This window comes from Coccinella septempunctata, chromosome 1 (assembly GCF_907165205.1).
Source record: "Coccinella septempunctata chromosome 1, icCocSept1.1, whole genome shotgun sequence".
Lineage (NCBI taxonomy): Eukaryota > Metazoa > Arthropoda > Insecta > Coleoptera > Coccinellidae > Coccinella > Coccinella septempunctata.
The window spans coordinates 15,878,761-15,899,726 of NC_058189.1; the positions used below are offsets into that span (position 1 = coordinate 15,878,761).

The following is a 20,966-nucleotide window of genomic DNA, read 5'->3' on the forward strand; positions in this document are numbered from 1 at the left end:
TGTTCAACATTTTGGTTAGTATTTCTTGTTCATGTTGTCACTATATTCTTCGAAGTGGGCAGCACAACAGATCTTTTCTTTCGAGGGCAATTAAATGATATACTGTTGAAAATTTGTATCGCCTGCTCCCAACTAATCAAATAGCTCATCCAAGAATAGTATAAAGTCAGCAGTGTCGATAGCCTCTCTGGGAAGCTGAAGCGGATGCTTGATTTCTAAAAAGAAAAATATTAAATTTACTGTCATAGAGATACTACCAGGTATCTTAAACATTTTCAAAATATACATAGCATACATACCTCCTATAAATACTAATTGTAGTTAATCCATTGATTAAACACACTTTTTAAGGGGTTTGGTTGTATTGGTTTAACAAAAACGATCAATGTTATAATTACGTGGTTCTTTGAATCAAACATTTCTTACAAGAAAATCGACGATTTCCTGATAGAACTGTCGACTTCAGTAAATGGGTATTTTTAAGGTAGACTCGTATAAGATTTTTAATATGTTTTTTGTAAACAAGAACTTGCATAAAAACATATTGATTATCAAAGATATTACATACCAAGATAGAGCATAGTGAGAGAGAAACGTCCTCGAAATAAGGTTTATGTTTATATACTAACCTATGTAAGTTATAATTTCTAAGGTTTTGATCAAAATATAAACATAAAGCTCATTTCGAGGACGTTTCTCCCTCACTATGCTCTATCTTGGTGTGTAATATCTTTGATAATCAATATGTATTTTTCAAGATTCGTTTACCGTGCGGCATCGGTCCCCGGAGACCGATACCAGAGCTTTCCTCTGGTGCGGTATAGATCGCCGGGGATCGATATCGATTCTGAAAAACTTGCACCGTTCATAAGAAAATATCTGAAGTCCGCTGTACAGTCCGGTTCCTTGATTCAGACCAAAGGAAAAGGAGCGTCTGGTTCTTTCAAATTGGCCGCTGCCGGATCTACAACTAACGCGTCGAAGAAGGTTGCGAAAAAATTGGTCGAGTCGGCCGATGGAGCAAATAAGAATGCATCATCTACAACGGCAGCCGACAAGAAGAACAAATCCCCTGCCAGGTCTACATCTACAGTGAGTAAGTCGAAAAAGAGAGCGGCAATTGCTACAGAAAAGAAGAAGCCAAAATTAACGAAATCTCCTTCGAAAGCTAAGAAGGCAATCAAATCGCCGACGAAGAAGCCCAAAGCACCGAAACCAAAAACGGTCAAATCAGTAACGGCTCCGAAGAAAGTAACGTCTCCCAAAAAGAAAAAGTAAAACATATATAATTTTGGAAGGAAAAACATTTTAAACCGGCCCTTTTCAGGGCCTCTAGAATTTTCTATCAAATATTACTTTTATAGATTTTCACTCGCTAGAGAAACGATGTCAGATAAGATGTTTCCATCGAACACGGTAGGTGATTTTTTTCGGAAAATGTAAATATTTCCCGAAGTCCCGAATTCTAAAAATCACTTGACGGTCAGGAATTTTGCCGAATAATTTCAGGTGCAGAATATTCAGAATTTCACTCTAGCTATCGAATGATAGCGATTTTGATCAAAAAATCATGAAAATTAATATACGGCAGAAATTTAATATCTTAATAATAATGTTCTGTATGTTCCGAGGTTTCATTACGAGATTCGATTCAGATTGAACAGTTCTTTCGAAATTGAACTCGTTATTTGACTAATTGACCATTAAAATCTGCATTCATAGTGGAAGCAACGAACTGTAATTCAAAGCTCCTTCACTGTGAAGTAACACATACACTAATCGTTGAGTCTCAACTTACAAATGAAACCTAAAATGAAACTTTTTGCTTTTATAAGATTTCTAGAAACCATGGTACTTATAAACCAACTAGTTTGGAAAAGCCAAAATTGTTGAAATATTGAACTGGGGTGGTTTCCTGATTTTTGCATTTATAAGATTTCTAGAGACCGTGGTACTATAAACCAACTCAGGAGCATGTTTACAAATGACAGGACAAAACATTTGGGTTAAGCTAATTTTAATAGCATTTTGATATTTATGAAGGTCATTTTGGAAATTTCAACTTATTCATAATTTCTGTTTGTTTAGTTATAAAGAAACTGAATATGAAAATAACAATTATCATGTGTTAAGAATCAAAGAAACCCCAATGATATTCCAGAAATTCGGCAGGGGGCTTGAAAGAAGCAAAGATTGACCGCTTTGAAAGAAGCCGCCCCATAAAAAGAACCGTAACTGTTATAGAGAATGCCGACAAAGTTGTAGATTTTAGATTTATGGCATCTCTGTTACAGAATTAAACATTTGTGAAAAAGGGTGCCTATAAGCACGAGGGTAATTAAGTACAGGTCCAGTTTATATTAGGTACTTTTATTACTGAATTCACTGAAAATCCTGTGTATTCTGCAGAAATCTGTTAATTGAATATCATTTGAAAAAAGATTCATTAAAATTTTAGTATTTACGGACATTTTAGCTTACTTGAATTTTCAAATGGTAGGTAATAAATAAAAAATTATCGAATATAAACAATGTTTATAACTCATGGGCGGAGCCAAAAATGTGATATTTTCCTATTTCATATTTTGTGTCGGCAAGAGGACCGTATATTCGATTAAGTTATCCACATTACGATGCCTCCGAAAACTAGCGGAAAAGCGGCCAAAAAGGCCGGCAAGGCCCAAAAAAACATTTCCAAGACTGACAAGAAGAAGAAGCGGAAGAGGAAGGAAAGTTACGCCATTTACATTTACAAGGTATTGAAACAAGTGCATCCCGATACCGGTATTTCTAGCAAAGCTATGAGTATCATGAACAGTTTTGTGAATGATATTTTCGAACGTATCGCTGCTGAAGCGAGCAGACTGGCTCACTACAATAAACGTTCTACGATTACTAGCAGGGAAATTCAGACTGCGGTACGGCTTCTCTTACCTGGCGAGCTGGCTAAGCACGCAGTCAGCGAAGGTACCAAAGCAGTCACCAAGTACACTAGTTCAAAATGAAGTGGAACACGTTCGTTCTACCCAATAGGTTCTTTTCAGAACCACTAATTAGTACTTCCTGATAATTATAAACTGGTCTGTTGCTATTTTCCTTAGATTTGGTCGGAAAAATGCTCCGCTGTATGTAAGCTTATTTCCTTCGGTCTAACACTATCTGACATTAAACAAAAACGTCTCAATTCGAGAACACAATCATTACATCATACGCAGATGATACGGTTATATTAACTAGCTCAAGAGTAACCTCAAAATAGAGAAGGAACTGCAAAAACATTGCCACAGGATAGGAGAATGGATGAACAAATGGAAAATCAGAGCAAATCCGGAATCATTTTCTACACAAGAGGACAGGGAAAGGACCCTCGAATAACGTAAAAATAAACAATGTACCATTTCCATGGACCAAAAGCGTGAACTACCTAGGAATAACCCTAGACGAAAAATAGAATTTCATCAAACACGTCAGGAACGTCGAAGTTAAAGCAAGAAGAATCAAAGGTTTCATGTACCCATTACTGCACAGAAAGAGCAAACTAGATAAAACAAACAAAATGAAGATATATTAGAGTGACCAGACGTCTGTCATTGTGACTGACAGTCCGTCAATCGTCCAAGAAGTCCGTCACTGGAAAACGTCCGTCAAAATCTTGAATTTAATTCAGTATTTTTCTAAAGATCATTTGAGATGGATAATAAAGAAAGAAAGTGCAAAAATCTTCCAAAAGAATTTCCATTCCTTAAAAAAACAAAACTTATTCTGAAGTCCAATGTACGAAGGGTCAATTCGGCATTGTATTTGGAAAAAGAAGTTATATTATACGGCATGTTTCAAGTTACAAACATAAAAATATGGTTAATGCAGCAGCGTCTCCCTCCCTGACCAAATATTTCAGACATTCAAATTTTGGGGGTGAAGAAGCTTCTTTAGCAAAGCCTGAAGACCTGTTCTCATTCCACAGTGTAATGCACAACCATTGTATTAAGATTATTATATCTTCGTTTTTGTGTTGTGATATACTTATATTATTTTTCTGTTTTCAATAAATCATTTTTATTTAACACTATACGGGGTAGGAAGCTGAGTAGCTGGAGGCATATACAGGGTGAGGTTGTTGAAAAACATGAAAAAATGTTATTTTCAGTTCTCACAAACGGTTTTATCGAATGAAATGAATTTCGAGTAATTTGGCGTTCATAAATAAAAATTATCTATGAAATTCGAAAAATTGGGTACCTACTTTGACCGCATGCAACTCTTTTAAAATCTATCGCCGGGTTTCATAAAGCTTGATCAGGGAATCAACGCTTGATGGACGAATAGACGTCAATTTGTTTTCAATCGATAATTCAGTCATGATCATCATCAGAATATTATTCCCGCATCGAATTATGATGTTCATACATCCATTTAATTATTCTCAATTGCTATTTTTTCAATATATTAAGAAATGAAAGGTCTCAGTGATTTCGGTTGAGTAATCGAATGACTATCAAATCGTTGATCGGACAATCAAAGTTTTGTGAAACCCGATGTAAATCTTTTTATCAAGGCTAAATCGGAAAAATGGTACATGAAAAATTTTTTTCTTTTGACCTCAATAATATACTGTAAAATATTTTTACGATTCAAAGACTCGCCCTTTATATAAATATATACACATTCACCAGGTCTGTCCGTCATTGAACTGGGGATTATCTGGTCAGCCTATATCAGATATATAATACAATAATACGACCGATGACATACGCAGCCACAAGCTGGAAGAACACAACAGAAAGGAACATGAGAAGACTTCAGAGAGTTCAAAACATATCGATAAGGCTGACACTAAACGCACCGTGGTATCACACGAATGAACAACTACACAAAGAGATATAGATATCCCACAATCGAAGAGCACCTACAAAAAATGAACGAAAAACTGGAAGAAAAAATGAAAATACACAATAATCCACTGATTAGAGAAATAATGGAATAAACAGAAGTAAAGCGATACAGACAAAGAGAGACTATATAAGACGGCGGAAATAAGAAGACTACTTCGTCCCGCGAAACCCGAGAGACATACGATACGATAGTTACGATACGATCCATTTTGACACGAGGATACCAGTTAAGGGTTAAATAATCGGTTCGCGACCCCCAGAGTCAGCTCGTTGAGCGGCATTACACTAGCAGAGCACCTCAAAGAATTTTTTTACGATTTTTATGCCCTCGTTTTGCTCTCATTTTGCTCAGCACTTAGTTTATCGTTTTGCTCAACAGTCCGTTCGTTTTGTGCATTTACACTTTTCGAGTTTTCAGAGAAGAAAAAAAATTTTTTTTCTTACCTTAGCTTGTGAGATATCTGCGTTTTGCTCTTTTCAATTCTGCAATTAGTTTTTCTCTACCACTTACCGTTACCGAGATTAGATAATCAAAAGTGCCCTGCTGGTGTAATATTACACCTTAACGGATCTTTCCGATATTGGTTTCGATCGAAAGTTTTGCTCCGTTCTGCTCATCAGTCCGTTCGTTTTGCTCATTTATACTTTACGAGTTTTTGGAGGAGAGATTTTTGCAGAAAAAAAAATTAATAAATAATTTGTCCACCACTTCCAAACTTATCACTACCAGAATGTCAGTGTAAATATTAACAGTCAATATAGTTCCAATGACACAAGCACAGTTCAGTAGAGCGAGAATAAAAAAAATATCACTTCAAAAACTTCGAACGAAAAAATAGGGCTCAGAAGATTAGTTCACAGGTCGTAGATAACGATGCAACTGATCTTCATCTGTATCTGTGATGCAAGGACCGAAAATTTTTTCCCCAAAATGTCTTCCAGATGGTGCCAAAATTCGTCAACTGGAATGTTCGCCAAAAATCATAAAAAAGGGATGGTGCTGAAACTTCGATTGGGTTTTTACAAACCCGCTCAGTGGCAATATTTTTCAATTTTGCCAGATGTTTGAGATTTATTTTCAGAGTAGTTGTGTAAGAAATGGTCTTAATGTACCTATAGCTATAAAACCTAAAAAATATTTTGTACCGACTGGAATATTTTTGGGAATTTTGAATCTTTGAAATTATAAATTCTATCTATAATGGTTTAGTGGCGAGGTTAACTATCGGCAAATGTGACATGTACATTTCGAGTTTCTTGGGCTATTTTCATATATATTAAGAATTATTAACGTAAAGAAAAATTTTGTCTTGAAGCTTATTCATAATGGTAACACATGAAATTTTTTTTCATTCATTCAATTTCTCGTGATTCTGGCCGAACATCTAAATAAATCGTTGAGAATAGAATGAATGGGTTCTTAGTAGTTACAGATTTTCATTGTCAAAATGCGCCATAAAGTAAAATGTTGAATACAACGATTATCATCATTGTCACTTAATAATGAGCTCAAGAGGGTTTGTCCGTGCAGGTACAGCTTGTGCCTGTGTGCTTTCACCTACCTAGTCTGGTTTGTATTGCAGGTGATAAATTATCCAAAATTAGCCAATAAGATTAATAAGGATCTTGTCGGCATGTGCTTTCTTCATAATGAGGCACTTAGAGTTAGAATATTTTTCGCAGGTATTCCGATGCTTACCTCCATTCAGGCAATTTTCAAAATATGAATTTTTTCTCTGAATTTAAAAATTGCCAATCCCTAATATTAGGGATAACCAAGGTAGCAAGCATTTTTTTGTTAGATTAGTGTGCCATGAAGGTGGCTGCCTTTTTTCTGTCAGACACGTTTTCGTTTTTAGATATTGCATTGGAATTCTTAAAAATTGAATTTCAGTTGCTCCGTACAATGTTACTTGTTCAATTATGATGTGAATGCATTCAATATTCAATGACGATTTGAATGAATCTTCAATATTATACCGTATTATTATTATCCGTATCAAGAAGGCATACACAGAAGAGGAAATCAATCTTATGCAGTACTACTTGAGTAGAGAGGATTGGAAAGAAGTATTCTCAGCCCAGTCAGCAGAGGACAAGTACAACATCTTCATTGGAACATATATGAACTACTACAACTTATCCTTCCAATTACAACCAATAAAAAGAAGATTGTCAAAACCAATTCCACGTTAGATAACCCCAGACATTGTGGAAGCGAAAGAACGTCTAATGTTCCTCCATTCCTGCTACAAAACATATAGAAGTGAAGGAAACAAACAAACTTATGTCAGCTACAAAAAGAAATATCTCGAATTACTACAAACATAAAAAAACCTTATATAACACACCAATCCAAAACTCAGACAACAAAAACAAAACTATTTGGAATATCATCAATACAGAAACTGGGCGATCTAGGAAGCATGTTAAACCGGAAAACCTGACCACAGATGAACTAAACAACTTCTTTGTAAACAGTGCAAATAACATCATAAAAAATCTACGGAAAAACAATGTTAATTCCACAGATTTAATGAAGAAAACCTACATAATGAATTCGATGTTCTTCAACCCTGTGACCCAACATGAAATGGAAACCATTTTAAACAACCTGAAAGCAAAAAAATCAGAGGATATAGATGGTAATACTGTCTTTATGATAAAAAAATGTGCTGCATGGCTGATTGACCCATTGGTGGATGTCTTGAATACATGTCTTGAAGAGGCAGTCTTTCCAACTAAAATGAAAATAGGCAAAATCTGCCCTATTTTCAAAAAAGGAGATCCTTCCATAGCCAACAATTTTAGGCAAATTGCAATACTGCCAGCATTTTCAAAGATACTAGAAGGGGTGGTCTATAGTCACCTCGTTGACTTCACGGATGCTAAACAAATATTGTGCCAATTTGGATTTCGGAAAGGAACATCAACAGCTGAGGCAATTGATTCTTTAACCAAACATATTCAAGATTGTTTCGAAAACAAAAATCAGTGTCTGGGAATATTTACCGACTTATCAGCGGCATTTGATTGTGTTAATCACTCAATATTGAGAAGCTGGAGAGATATGGCATACGTGGTGTTTGCTTGGACCTTTTCAGATCATACCTATCTGATCGACAGCAGATAGTTGTATTGGATGACAATAGAAGTGAAGCTCTCAAAATAACAAGGGGAGTTGTCCAAGGTTCGAGACTGGGCCCTCCACTATTCCTTCTGTATATCAATGACATGCCACACAACATAAGCCTGAGAGTTCCAACCAGCATACCAAGAACAGTTGTTTCCTGTATGTTTGCCGACGATACAACATATGCAGTTGAGATTGAAGATGACACAAGCGTTCAATCAACTTATGAAGACATTATGGTTCAAGCCAAAGAGTGGTTCACTACAAATGAATTATTTCTTAATGCTGCCAAAACAACATCATTGGTCTTTAGTGTCAAACAAAGGAGTCAAACCTCAGAAGCGAGTTCAGCAAACTTTCTAGGAGTACAACTAGATGTACAACTGAGCTGGAGAGTCCACATTGATAATCTCAGTGCCAAACTGGCCGGAGCAACATATGCTATTAAGAAAATTGCTGAGATCACCAATACAAACACAGCAGTAACTGCCTACTACTCCCTATTTCACTCAAGGATGACTTATGGTATAATCAGTTGGAGTGATGGAGCAACGGTTCACTTAGATAAAATATTCAGAATGCAGAAAGCAGCCCTGAGAAGTATCTATAGAGTTCCATGGAACACAAACTGCAGAAACTTATTCACTGAATCCAGAATAATGTCACTGTATGCAGTAATTATATACAAGAGAGTAACACATAAGGAAAAATCTAAACATGTATTCAAAACATCCAGATCCACACAATTACAATACTAGAAACAAAGAAGATATCATACAGCCAAGTCAGAGACTGAGGAAAACCCATAATATTGGAGTGCAACTCTATAACCAACTGCCAGACCAGATGCGGAACCTCCAATATTCAACATTTAAGAGGAAACTAAGAACATTGCTATCTGGACATAGCATATACAACTTTACGGAATTCGAGTCCATCATTAGAAATCATAATCCATTCTCATGATGGTTATCTAATTTGAAACTTCATTCATTTATTTGATAATTTTTTCTGACTGTTCCTATACAATCTATATTTGTCAATGAGGAAGTAAAGACTTTTATTATTATTATCTCTTTTTAGTAATATCATTTCATTTTTAGTGAGTATATAAATTTTCTAATCACATGAAATTTTTTTTGGCTATCATGTGTGTTATATACATAATCTAAGAAATCTATTGTTCATTATATTTAAACAGATTAGACACGCATAAAAGAAACTGAAATGAAGAAATATCGTCAAAGTTTCGAGCTAGATATAAGATATAACAACTACGGAATTTTCATCTCATATCCTGTGTCAAGCTCTAATACGAAACAGGCACAGAATCTGAGTTTTGACTGCTGAAGAAATCCAACCGAGTTCATATTTGAAATCTACGTATACGAATCGATCGAACAAAAGAATTCGATCGTTAAAATGGTCCAGCATTTTCAGCCTGAATGTGGCCAAAAATTGCGTCGTCCTAAATGAAAAGGTTTCTGTTATCATTAAATTGGTAGAATTTTATTTCTTCCGAAAAGTTTCTCTTCAATTCCGCTAAATGAGATCTTTCGATCTCGACTCGATCAGGCTACAATACCTATTCTTGAATAGACAACCAGCGATACGCGATACACCCTACAACCAATGCCAAAACAACCAATCCATCTATAGGGCGAAAATGAAAGTTGCCATCTTTTGTCAAATAAACAATCTATTGAGAAAATAGACATTTAATGTTGTCAGTCAGTCGAATTCTGTAGTAATGTTCGTATCCAGAAGACGCAGGCGGGTCGAACTCGAATATGACCGAATGATCGAAATGATTGGGTCATTTCGAGATAGGTGACTCGATAACTCCCGCACGGGTTACGATCGAATCCAAACGATTCGATCGATCGTGATCGACACAGCCCTAAATACCAGTTAAGGGTTAGTCAAGTACGAGTACCAGTCCCTTCGGTTCGGATCGCGACCCCCAGAGTCAGCTCGCTGAGCGGCATTATACTAGCAGAGCACCTCAAAGAACTTTTACGATTTTTATGCCCTCGTTTTGCTCAGCACTTAGTTATACGCCATAAGCTAAATAAATAAAATAAGCACTTAGTTTATTTTGCTCACCTATATACAATGATCTATAGACAATTCAAAGTGCCCTGCTGGTGTAATATTACACCAGCAGGGCACCTCAACGGATCTTTCCAATATTGGTATCATTCTAAAGCTCTCGTTTTGCTCACCAGTCCGTTCGTTTTGTTCATTTACACTTTACGAGTTTTTGGAGGAGAATTTTTTTTCTCACCCTAGCTTGTGGGATATCTGCGTTTTGCTCTTTCCAAAGAAGCCGCCCCATAAAAGGAACCGTAACTGTTATAGAGAATGCCGACAAAGTTGTAGATTTTAGTTTTATGGTATCTGTGTTACAGAATTAAACATTTGTGGAAAAGGGTGCCTACAATTAGCCAGTTCCAGAATCGCATCTTTTCCATCTGTTACGTCAATACCGTCCAATCAGAGCGTAGATCTACGTCTATCTACGAATCAGAGCAAAATCTGCTCGCTCTCTTTCCTCCGAGATGTAATTCTGGAACTCTAAACTCTACTAATTAAGTACATGTCCAGTTTATATTAGGTACTGTTATTACTGAATTCACAGAAAATCCTCTGCATTCTGCAGCAATCTGTTAATTGAATATAATTTGAAAACAGATTCATTGAAATTTTAGTATCTACGGACATTTTAGCTTAATTGAAATCTCGAATGGTAGGTACTGGGTAAATAATTATCAAAATAAAATCAAAACGATAATTATCGTACGAATGGCAACGCTGCCAGTAGTCAGTACCCCGTAATCCAAGTTTCCACAGAAAGCTGTGGAAGAAGACCTCAACAACACCGAGTCACGATACTAAAAAGCAAATTATTCTATCGTGGCACCGAGTGTTATCGAATATGTCCGGACTAGAAACTGGACTGGAACTGATCTTTGGACTAGTTATTTTTCTGGACCGGATCAGGTCGGAACTGATCCATGAAATTGTTTGGATCAGCCTTCCCTAAACCAAGGTGCATCTATTGCACATGGTAGCAGCTTGTTTTCAGTGGTCTGAATTCTTTTGATATGGCTCTATGCCGCGAAACCCCAAGATTATTTGAGGTGGATATTAAAAAAAAGAAAGTGCAAATTTATGGGAGAACGAAAGAATTTCCATTTTTAAAACACAAAACTTGATTCTGCAGTCCAATGTACGAAGTGTTTGGGTCAATTCAGATAACATAAAAAAATGTTTAATGCAGCAGCTCCCTGACCAAATATTTGAGACATTCAAATTTTGGGAATGAAGAAGCTTCTCTAGCAACGCCTGAAGCCCTCTTCTCATTCCACAGTGTAATGCACAACCATTATTTTGATATTATTAAATTTTCGTTTTTGCGTTGTAATAAACTTTTATTATTCCTCTATTTTCAATAAATAGATTTTTTTTTATCGCCATACGTTATAGGAAACTGAGTAGCTGGAATCATATACAGGGTGAGTCTTAGACTCGTACAAATATTTTACAGTAGATTTTTGAGGTCAAAAGAAACACTTTTTTCCTTTACCGTTTTTTCCGAATCGGCTCGGTTTAAAAGGTACAGGTCGTTGAAAAATATAAAAAAATGTTATTTCTAGTTCTCACAAACGGTTTTATCGATTGAAATGAATTTCGGAATATAGTTTTCGAGTAATTTGAAGTTCAAAAATAAAAGATATCTGTGAAATTCGAAAACTTGGATACTTTTGACCGAATGCAACTCTTTTTGAAAGATCCACAGATTCTTTTACTTATTCTGAAGGTAATTTTGCTTTTCCAGGAGTGGCACAGCTCATTATGAAAACCTAAAATGTCTATATCTTCTTATCAGGGCTGAATCGGAAAAAATGGTACAGGAAAAAAGTGTTTCTTTGGATCTCAAGAATCCACGGCTGAAATATTTTTACGATTCAAAGACTCGCCCTGTATATATAAATCAGGTCTGTCCGCATCGAACATTGGATAATCTCGTCAGCCTATGTCGAAAAGTGGCCCAAGTAGTAAGTACTGATCCTTGGGGTACTCCAGCATCTACATCTCTTGTTAAATGAAGATTTCAGCGGTCGATTCGAGAGTATCATAAAATTTCTAGCGTAAGAGTATGAATGGATGCTATTCGACAATCTAGAGGAACCCCGGCCCGCCCTTCTATAGCGTCTATCTGATGGCGCCCGCTAATTGGCGGAATGAAAATAGCATTGATACCATGCACGAATGTATTCCAGTGTGACTACAAAAATCATCCCGAAATTTTATAGAGCAACGTCTAATATCTGTTGATAAGTTCATTGATCATGTCGGGTCGTGGTAAAGGCGGTAAAGTTAAGGGTAAAGCGAAGTCTCGTTCAAATAGAGCGGGATTACAGTTTCCCGTTGGGCGTATCCATCGTTTGTTGCGAAAGGGAAACTACGCCGAACGAGTAGGAGCGGGAGCACCCGTTTACCTGGCAGCCGTGATGGAATATCTCGCTGCTGAAGTATTGGAATTGGCCGGTAACGCTGCTAGAGACAACAAGAAGACTAGGATCATTCCACGCCATCTTCAGTTGGCCATTAGAAACGACGAAGAATTGAACAAGTTACTCTCTGGAGTCACTATTGCCCAGGGTGGAGTTTTACCAAATATCCAAGCGGTACTTTTGCCGAAAAAAACCGAGAAGAAATCGTAAATATTCGCAGCACGATCAACTCGAAAGGCCCTTTTCAGGGCCACAACCTACTGTCGCTAAAGAAGTTTGCTATGATATTTGAACGACGATGAGGTAACTCGATCTCAGTCCCCTCCGGTAGATTCAAATCCCTACTTTCAGTAGGTACAAATGCATATTTTCAACGGTCCATTCTACACAGTATGTGATCAATTGCCCAAAACTTTCGGTTCACCTCGAAGACTGAGGGATTATGAGATTTGGTTCGAATTGATCATATAATATTTGAGTAATTGATCTGATGCTTTGTCGGATCGACCATTCAAAAGTAAATTCCAAATGATAGTATCGAACAGAAATTCAACAAGCGCATTCCAACTCGAAAACTGTCCGATTTCAAGATTTGGTTCGAATGGATCCAACAGTTTCTGGGTAATTGGTTTCATACTTTGTCTAAGCGACAAATGTCAAGAGATTCACTAGACTCTGAAGATTTTCAAGAATTCGTCAGATGAAGGATTCTGATATAGATTCCAGAAAAAACGAAATTTTACCAAAAAGTTCAATTTTTCGTTCATTGTCAGTAGGTCAACAAAATCTTCCATCTGATTGGCTCCTGATACATTAGTGCAAAAATTTAGACAGGAACAAATCGATTATTTCAATTTTTTAATTGATTATGGTTCAGACTGTGAGTGAAAACCCAAAAAAATTTCAGAATTTTTTAGAAATTGGTTTGATACTTGTCGAATCGACCATTGAAGTCTCCACTTCTATCGAAACTTTCGAACTGGAATTCAACAGAAGCATTCCAATTCGAAAACTATGAAATTTAAGGTTGTACAATACTTCCATTCGCCCTATGCTTCACAATGCTATTTATTTCCATCGTAATTCAAAAACGGATCGATGAATTCATCTGATTTTCAACATATACAATCAGAAGGAAGGAACAAAGAGACTCTCGTTTCGTTTTTGAAAAAAAAAATGAATATTTTTCTGTTAAACTCAGTTTGAAAATGGTGGTATTTATATATGAGTATAAATTCAAATGCAGAAGTGATGGTTCGAAATGATCAACGAGAGTATTTTCTTAAAGAGAACTTCTTCATGATAACAAAAAAAAAATTAATTTTTTTTCAATTTTCCTTGATTTTTGAAGGAAATAAGATTAATTCACCCGCCTCTCATCAAACTCCACCCTCCTATTTCTGAGTAGCCAATTACAATTTACTTTGCTCTTGCATTGAGATTTATGGCCAAACAGTCGACCAGCTTTTATGAGGGTTAATTTTATAATAACAAAAGGACGGGTGGTACTCGACTCTTGCAGAAAATTCAAAACAGACAAGATTTATAACATCCTCATAAATTTTACGTGAAAATAACGTTTTGGTGTCCGACTATATGTACCATTCTATGTACCATCATGTGAATTCTAAAAGAACTTTTAGAGTTCAATGATATGCACCTATATAAAACATATAATATTCGAAAATTCGTTATTTTTACGAGTCATCGAAAGTTTCGGCTGATATTTTTTTTTTTTTTTTTTTTTTTTTTTTTTTTGGTGTAGCAGGGGGAAAATCTGCAAGACAGACGAACCACCCTCATCTCCTGAGGGGGAACAGTGTGGGGTTTCTCACTCTCCTGAGCTCGAGACCCACTAAAAACCCTACTGCTTCTTGAATTTTGGTTCCGGGCATTTGCCTATAAACCGTTCATCTCTTGATCGGTTTTCTTCTCGCACACTATCGTGCTGGGATTTATGTGTTTATCCTCTATTGGATTAACACTTTATTGAATTTTTCAATAAGTTTCTGTTGTTATTTTAATCTCTTTTTAATTGATCTCTTGGTCTCCTTCGGTAAATTCGCATTCTCCTTTTGTCTTCCTCTGGGTCGTAGTCCACTAGTCTCCTGAGTTCTTGATTCGGATGGTTTTTCGCTGTTTCGAATAATTTCTCTGCTTTTCTGTTCATGAATTCCGTTATGGTTTCCCATTTCAGGTCCTTATAAATCTGTCTATTCCTGACAAACCAAGGTGCATCTATTGCACATCGTAGCAGCTTGTTTTCAGTGGCCTGAATTCTTTTGATATGGCTCTTTGCCGCGAAACCCCAGGCAACTGATCCATAAGTCAGTTGAGGCCTAGCAACGGCTTTGATTATCTTCAATTTTGTCTCTTTCGACATGTGGCTTCTTCTTCCTATCAGAGGATAGAGTCTATTCATCGCTGCTTTCGTTTTGTCGATTGCTTGTTTGATATGACTTTTCCAAGTAAGTCCTTTGTCAAGCGTTATTCCTAAATATTTGGCTTCATTTTTCCAGTCGATTTCTTCGCCGTCAACATCCAGTTTCGTTGTGGGTCGCAGTCTTCTCTTCTGTAGTAATATTGCTTGGCTCTTTTGTCCATTGAGCTTGATTTTCCACTTTATGCACCAGTCATTTGTTTCGTCAATCGACTCTTGTAGAACTCGTTCTATTATTTCAGGGTTTCGGTGTCGAGTTGCTATGCCTGTGTCGTCAGCATATAACGTTAGCATGGTTCTTGGATTTTTCGGAATATCGTGGATGTATATGTTGTACAGAAGTGGCCCAAGTACTGATCCTTGGGGTACTCCAGCCTCTATATCTCTTGTTGAGGAGCATTCTCCTCCCACTTTCACGTAAAATCTTCTATTTTTGAGATAATTCCGTATCAACTTGCATATTTTGATCGAATATCCAGCACATCTCATCTTATATATTAATCCTTCATGCCATACTCTGTCGAATGCTCTGGCGACGTCTAGTAAAACAAGACCTGTAGCTTGTTTATTTTGGAATCCCTCTGTTATGTACTCTGTGAGCCTCAATAATTGTTGTTCTGTTGAATGCTCTCTTCTGAATCCGAACTGTTCTGGTGGAATTAGTTCCAGATTTTCGGTTTCCTCATTTAGCCTCGTGGCGATAATTCTTTCTACTACTTTTCCTAAAGCCGACAGTAGACTTATCGGTCTGTAGTTTTGTGGAAACTTCTTCTCTTTGAATGGTTTATTGAATACTATGACTTCTGCTGTTTTCCATTTTTCTGGGTAGTGTTCTGTCCTCATAATTCCATTCGCGATATTTGTTAGAGCGGCTATACCTTTTCTAGGTAATTTCTTTAACATAACATTCGTTATTTTATCGCTTCCGGGAGCTTTCCTCTTCTTCAAACTTCTTATTATTTCCCTGATTTCATTTGGCGATGTTGGCTTGTCTATTTCAGCAGTCGCTGGTAATTCATCCATTTCTTCATCATTTTCTTCAACCAGTTCTTCCAAATCTTCATTATCGTCGTCTATCCTGTAATTTATTCTCGATTCTCGTTCGATCGAGTCCGCCAATGCATCTGCCTTATCAGTATTGGTATAAGCCATTCCCCTTTCTCCGTGTAGGGGTGGAATTTTAGTCTTTTCTCCTCGTAGGCTTTTTTGCATTCTCCATGCAGAATGATCGATTGTATTCAGTTCTTGCACCCTTTTGTTCCATCTGCTTGTTCTTAGATCTTTCAGGGCATTTTTCAGAACTTGGCTATGTCGGTTGAGGTTCCTTCTATTCAGATCATTTTTGTTCATCCTATATATTCTTCTTAGTCTTCGATTTTCTTGTATAAGATCTTTTACTTCTTTAGGCGTATCGCCATGCGGATGACTTGGAGCTGGTCTCTTCACTCTTCTCGTGCTTTTTTCGTAAGCTTTCAATATAATCTCTTCCAGTTTATCAACCGCACATTCCAGATCGTCTGGAGTGTTTATTGTTGGAATTTCTGTTATTTCCGATTGTATTAAATGGCTGTATTTAGTCCAATTGGTATATTCTCTTATTTCCAACAGTTTTTCTCTTGGTTCTTCTCCAATTGTCAATTCCACGGGATTGTGGTTTGAGGTTCCATCTTCCAAAGTTTCAATCGAGAATTCTTGACTTATATTTTTCAATATCGCGATATCTATTACATCTGGTATTCCTCTTCCAAAAGCAAGATATGTCGGTAGCTCTGGTCCAATAACTATGGCATTTTGTTTTTCGGCGAAATCCTTGAGTTTTTTGCCATTTCTATTCTCTGTTATGCTATTCCATAATGGGGATTTACAGTTGAAATCTCCGATGGAGATTTTCGGGTTTGATCCTTCCAACATGTTGTTTATCTCTTCTTCCAATAGATTGTTTTGTGGTGGCTTATACGCCGAGGTTATTTCGACTCTTTGCCGATTTAATTCGGCAACAATCGTCACTTTTTCTGTTTTTCCTTGTGTTTCGTCGGATCTACTTTTAAAGTAGTGTTTCAGATCTGTTCTCACCAATATTGCTACTCCTCCTCCGGTGTTTGTAATTCTGTCACATCTATATGTTTCATAATTCATGAAATTCAGTCTTCTGTTCCGGTTTATTCTTGTTTCCTGTAGGGCTATAATATCAGGTTGTCTTTCTGATATTATTTGTTCTATCTCGGCTTTCCGAGTGTTGATCCCGTTTATGTTCCACGAGATTATCTTGAGGGATTTCTTCCTAATATCCGTAAGGTCCATTAATTCAGTTTACTGAATAATGCTTGGAGTTTTTTCTCCATTTCCCTCTCAATTTTCAACATTATCTTGTTGAAAATTTTTTCTGTGAAGATATCTAAATCATCGGCTGATTCAGATATCTTTTTCTTATCTTGTTGACTGTTCACAGCTTGTTTCATTGTAAGCTTTTTCTGTCCTTCTTTTTTCTGGACGGGTTTCGGAGTCTCCCTCTTCTTTTCCTGCTCTGTAGGTTGGGTCTTCGCTACTTCCTGAATTTTTTGTTCAGAAGTTGTTGTTTTTGTTACCTTCTTTTTCTGTTCAACTGATTTTCGGGAATTTTTCTTTCTGGTCACCAGCTTGAACTCGCTACATCCTTTGTAGCTAGCTGGATGGCCCTCTTCTCCACATAAGACGCATGTGGCATTTCTCTCTTCACCTTTTCTGGTGAGTGTGCAGTCACTGCTGCTGTGACTTCCTGAGCACTTCACGCATCTCCACGGGAAGGAGCATTTGTTTTGTGCATGTCCGTACCTTTGGCACCTAAAGCACTGGCTTGGACTTTCAGGCCTCTTTTTATGTTCAACCACAATACAGAGGTTGTAGAGTCGCTTCACTTCGAAGATTTCCTTTTTCTGGGTTTTAACCAAGTAGAGAGGTATTGGTTTCTTTGTCTTGTTCGATGTCATTCTGGACACCTCAGCGTCTGTTATTCCCTGGAATATCAGGTCGTCCTTAATCAACTCAAGATCAGCGTCGATTGGTAAATGCCTAATAACGGCATATATCTTCTTCTCCTCCTCCATTTGGTAGGTAAAAAATTCTTAACCATGCTGCTCGAAGAATGTATTGATTTTTCTAAAATCATCTACGGTTGACGCGATGATTTTTATACCGTCTTTAACTGTAGTTGCACGGTTGTAATTTATCCTTTTTGTGTAGAGAGCTTTAGATATCTCTACCCAATCTGAGGTGCCCATCATCGTGATGGGTGGAATTTTATCTCTTTTAGGCACTTCCGTTGCCTTCTTGACAGTCTCCTCATCAGAAGAGGAGCTTTCTTTTCGCGCGCGTTTAGTTGGGGGCGCGTTTGGGGCCTTCGCGACCTGCGTTGAATCATTTCTCCTTGTTTCGGGTCGTGAAACAATTCCTATAAGGGAATTATTCTTGGAACCCGCTACCGGCTTTGTGATTGCGGCGTAAGTGGGAGATTTCGTCATATTATTGCGGGTCATTTCCTCCCTCAAGAGGCGCATCTCACCGACCAACTGTGACACAGTTTCAGTCAGTTTGACTATTTGAGCTTTCAACTGCCCATTTTCTTCTCTGAGCTTTACAAGCTCCTCGTGTTCGCCTTCGCTGAACTCTTCAGCATCGGTCGCTTCCATGTAGGAACCCTCATTATCTGAGGTTTCCGACATGGTTTTATAATCAAAAATCTCAAAATATCAAACAATTAGAAAATAATAAAATATTCAGAAATCTTCACTGAAATAGTCTAATATAAAACTATGGTATAAAGCCGAATGTTTTATACGCTATGATAAAAATCAGAAAAGAGATACGAAAAATAAGCTCACCTGATGTTTTCTGCAGTACCAACGAGAAAAAAAGATTCTCTGGGCACTTAGGATGAACACCAACTTTGAAAATTTTAACGAATTAAAATTCCGATAACAAATATAGAACCTACACAAACTTTACAGACGGAATCAAATACTCCGTAGCTTGGTTAGTGGGCACTTTCACCTCCGCTTTCTCTTTTACGGCACTGTGACACTTCGACTTTCTCGTCCGCTTTCTCTTTTATATCACTGTAGCACGTCTTCTCTTGTCAAGCGAATGACTCGGAATGACCGTTCGACGGAAACACCCGAACGCGGTGACCAGTGGCGTACAGCCAAAATTTTATAACACGGAAACTATTCGTCGGAGCATAACCATATTTGATGTGTAGGATGTTTATATCGATGTGATTAACTACAAAAAAAAATCAGCGACTCGCATAGGGATCCAGGGGGTGATTCGTCATCCCTTATATTTCGAAATTCAATAACAGGGAAACTATTCGCCGGAGCATAACAATATTTGAAATGTAGGATCTTTATATCAATGTGATTAACCACAAAAAAAATCAGCGACTCGCATAGGGATCCAGGGGGTGATTAGGCATCCCCTAAATTTCAAAATTTTATAACACGGAAACTATTCGCCGGAGCATAACCATATTTGGAATGTAGGATTATCGATGTGATTAACCACACAAAAACTCAGCGACTCGTATAGGGATCGAGGGGGTGATTCGTCATCTCCTAAATTTCAAAATTTTATAACACGGAAACTATTCGCCGGAGCATAACCATATTTGGAATGTAGGATCTTTATATCGATGTGATTAACCACACAAAAAAACAGCGACTCGCATAGGGATCCAGGGGGTGATTCGTCATCCCCTAAATTTCAAAATTTTATAACACGGAAACTATTCGCCGGAGCATAACCATATTTGGTACGTAGGATTGTTATATCGATGTGATTAACCACACAAAAAATCAGCAACTCGCATAGGGATCCAGGGGGTGATTCGTCATCCCCTAAATTTCAAAATTTTATAACACGAAAACTATTCGCCGGAGCATAATACTATTTGGAATGTAGCATCGTTATATCGATGTGATTAACCACATAAAAACTCAGCGACTCGCATAGGGATCCAGGGGGTGTTTCGTCATCCCTTATATTTCGAAATTCGATAACACGGAAACTATTTGCCGGAGCATAACCATATTTGGAATGTAGGATCTTTATATCGATGTGATTAACCACACAAAAACTCAGCGACTCGCATAGGGATCCAGGGGTTGATTCGTCATCCCCTAAATTTCAAAATTTTATAACACGGAAACTATTCGCCGGAGCATAACCATATTTGGTACGTAGGATTGTTATATCGATGTGATTAACCACACAAAAAATCAGCAACTCGCATAGGGATCCAGGAGGTGATTCGTCATCCCCTAAATTTCAAAATTTTGTAACACGGAAACTATTCGCCGGAGCATAACCATATTTGGTACGTAGGATTGTTATATCGATGTGATTAACCACACAAAAAATCAGCAACTCGCATAGGGATCCAGGGGGTGATTCGTCATCCCCTAAATTTCAAAATTTTATAACACGGAAACTATTCGCCGGAGCATAACCATATTTGGTACGTAGGATTGTTATATCGATGTGATTAACCACACAAAAAATCAGCAACTCGCATAGGGATCCAGGGGGTGATTCGTCATCCCCTAAATTTCAAAATTTTGTAACACGGAAACTATTCGCCGGAGCATAACACTATTTGGAATGTAGGATCGTTATATCGATGTGATTAACCACACAAGAAATCAGCGACTCGCATAGGGATCCAGGGGGTGATTCGTCATCCCTTATAAATATAAGGGATAACACGGAAACAATTCTCCGGAGCATAACCATATTTGGAATGTAGGATCTTTATATCGATGTCATTAACCACAAAAAAAATCAGCGACTCGCATAGGGATCCAGGGGGTGATTCGTCATCCCTTATATTTCGGAATTCGATAACACGCAAACTGTTCGCCGGAGTCGCTGATATTTTGTGTGGTTAATCACAACGATATAACGATCCCACATACCAAATATGGTTATGCTCCGGCAAATAGTTTCCG

General features: G+C 37.4%; 3 protein-coding genes across 3 annotated transcripts; all 3 read left to right on the forward strand.

The window, feature by feature from the left end:
- The first annotated feature begins 744 nt into the window (after positions 1–744).
- Positions 745–1,278, forward strand: LOC123322774 (histone H1A-like). Its single transcript, XM_044910793.1, has one exon. The coding sequence runs from the start codon at positions 745–747 to the stop codon at positions 1,276–1,278; it is 534 nt and encodes a 177-aa protein (XP_044766728.1).
- Positions 1,279–2,633: 1,355 nt separating this feature from the next.
- Positions 2,634–3,053, forward strand: LOC123316476 (histone H2B). The gene has a single exon (XM_044902567.1). The coding sequence runs from the start codon at positions 2,634–2,636 to the stop codon at positions 3,003–3,005; it is 372 nt and encodes a 123-aa protein (XP_044758502.1). The 3' UTR covers positions 3,006–3,053.
- A 9,284-nt stretch (positions 3,054–12,337) lies between these two features.
- Positions 12,338–12,755, forward strand: LOC123322759 (histone H2A). Its single transcript, XM_044910772.1, has one exon. The coding sequence runs from the start codon at positions 12,381–12,383 to the stop codon at positions 12,753–12,755; it is 375 nt and encodes a 124-aa protein (XP_044766707.1). The 5' UTR covers positions 12,338–12,380.
- Positions 12,756–20,966: the final 8,211 nt, after the last annotated feature.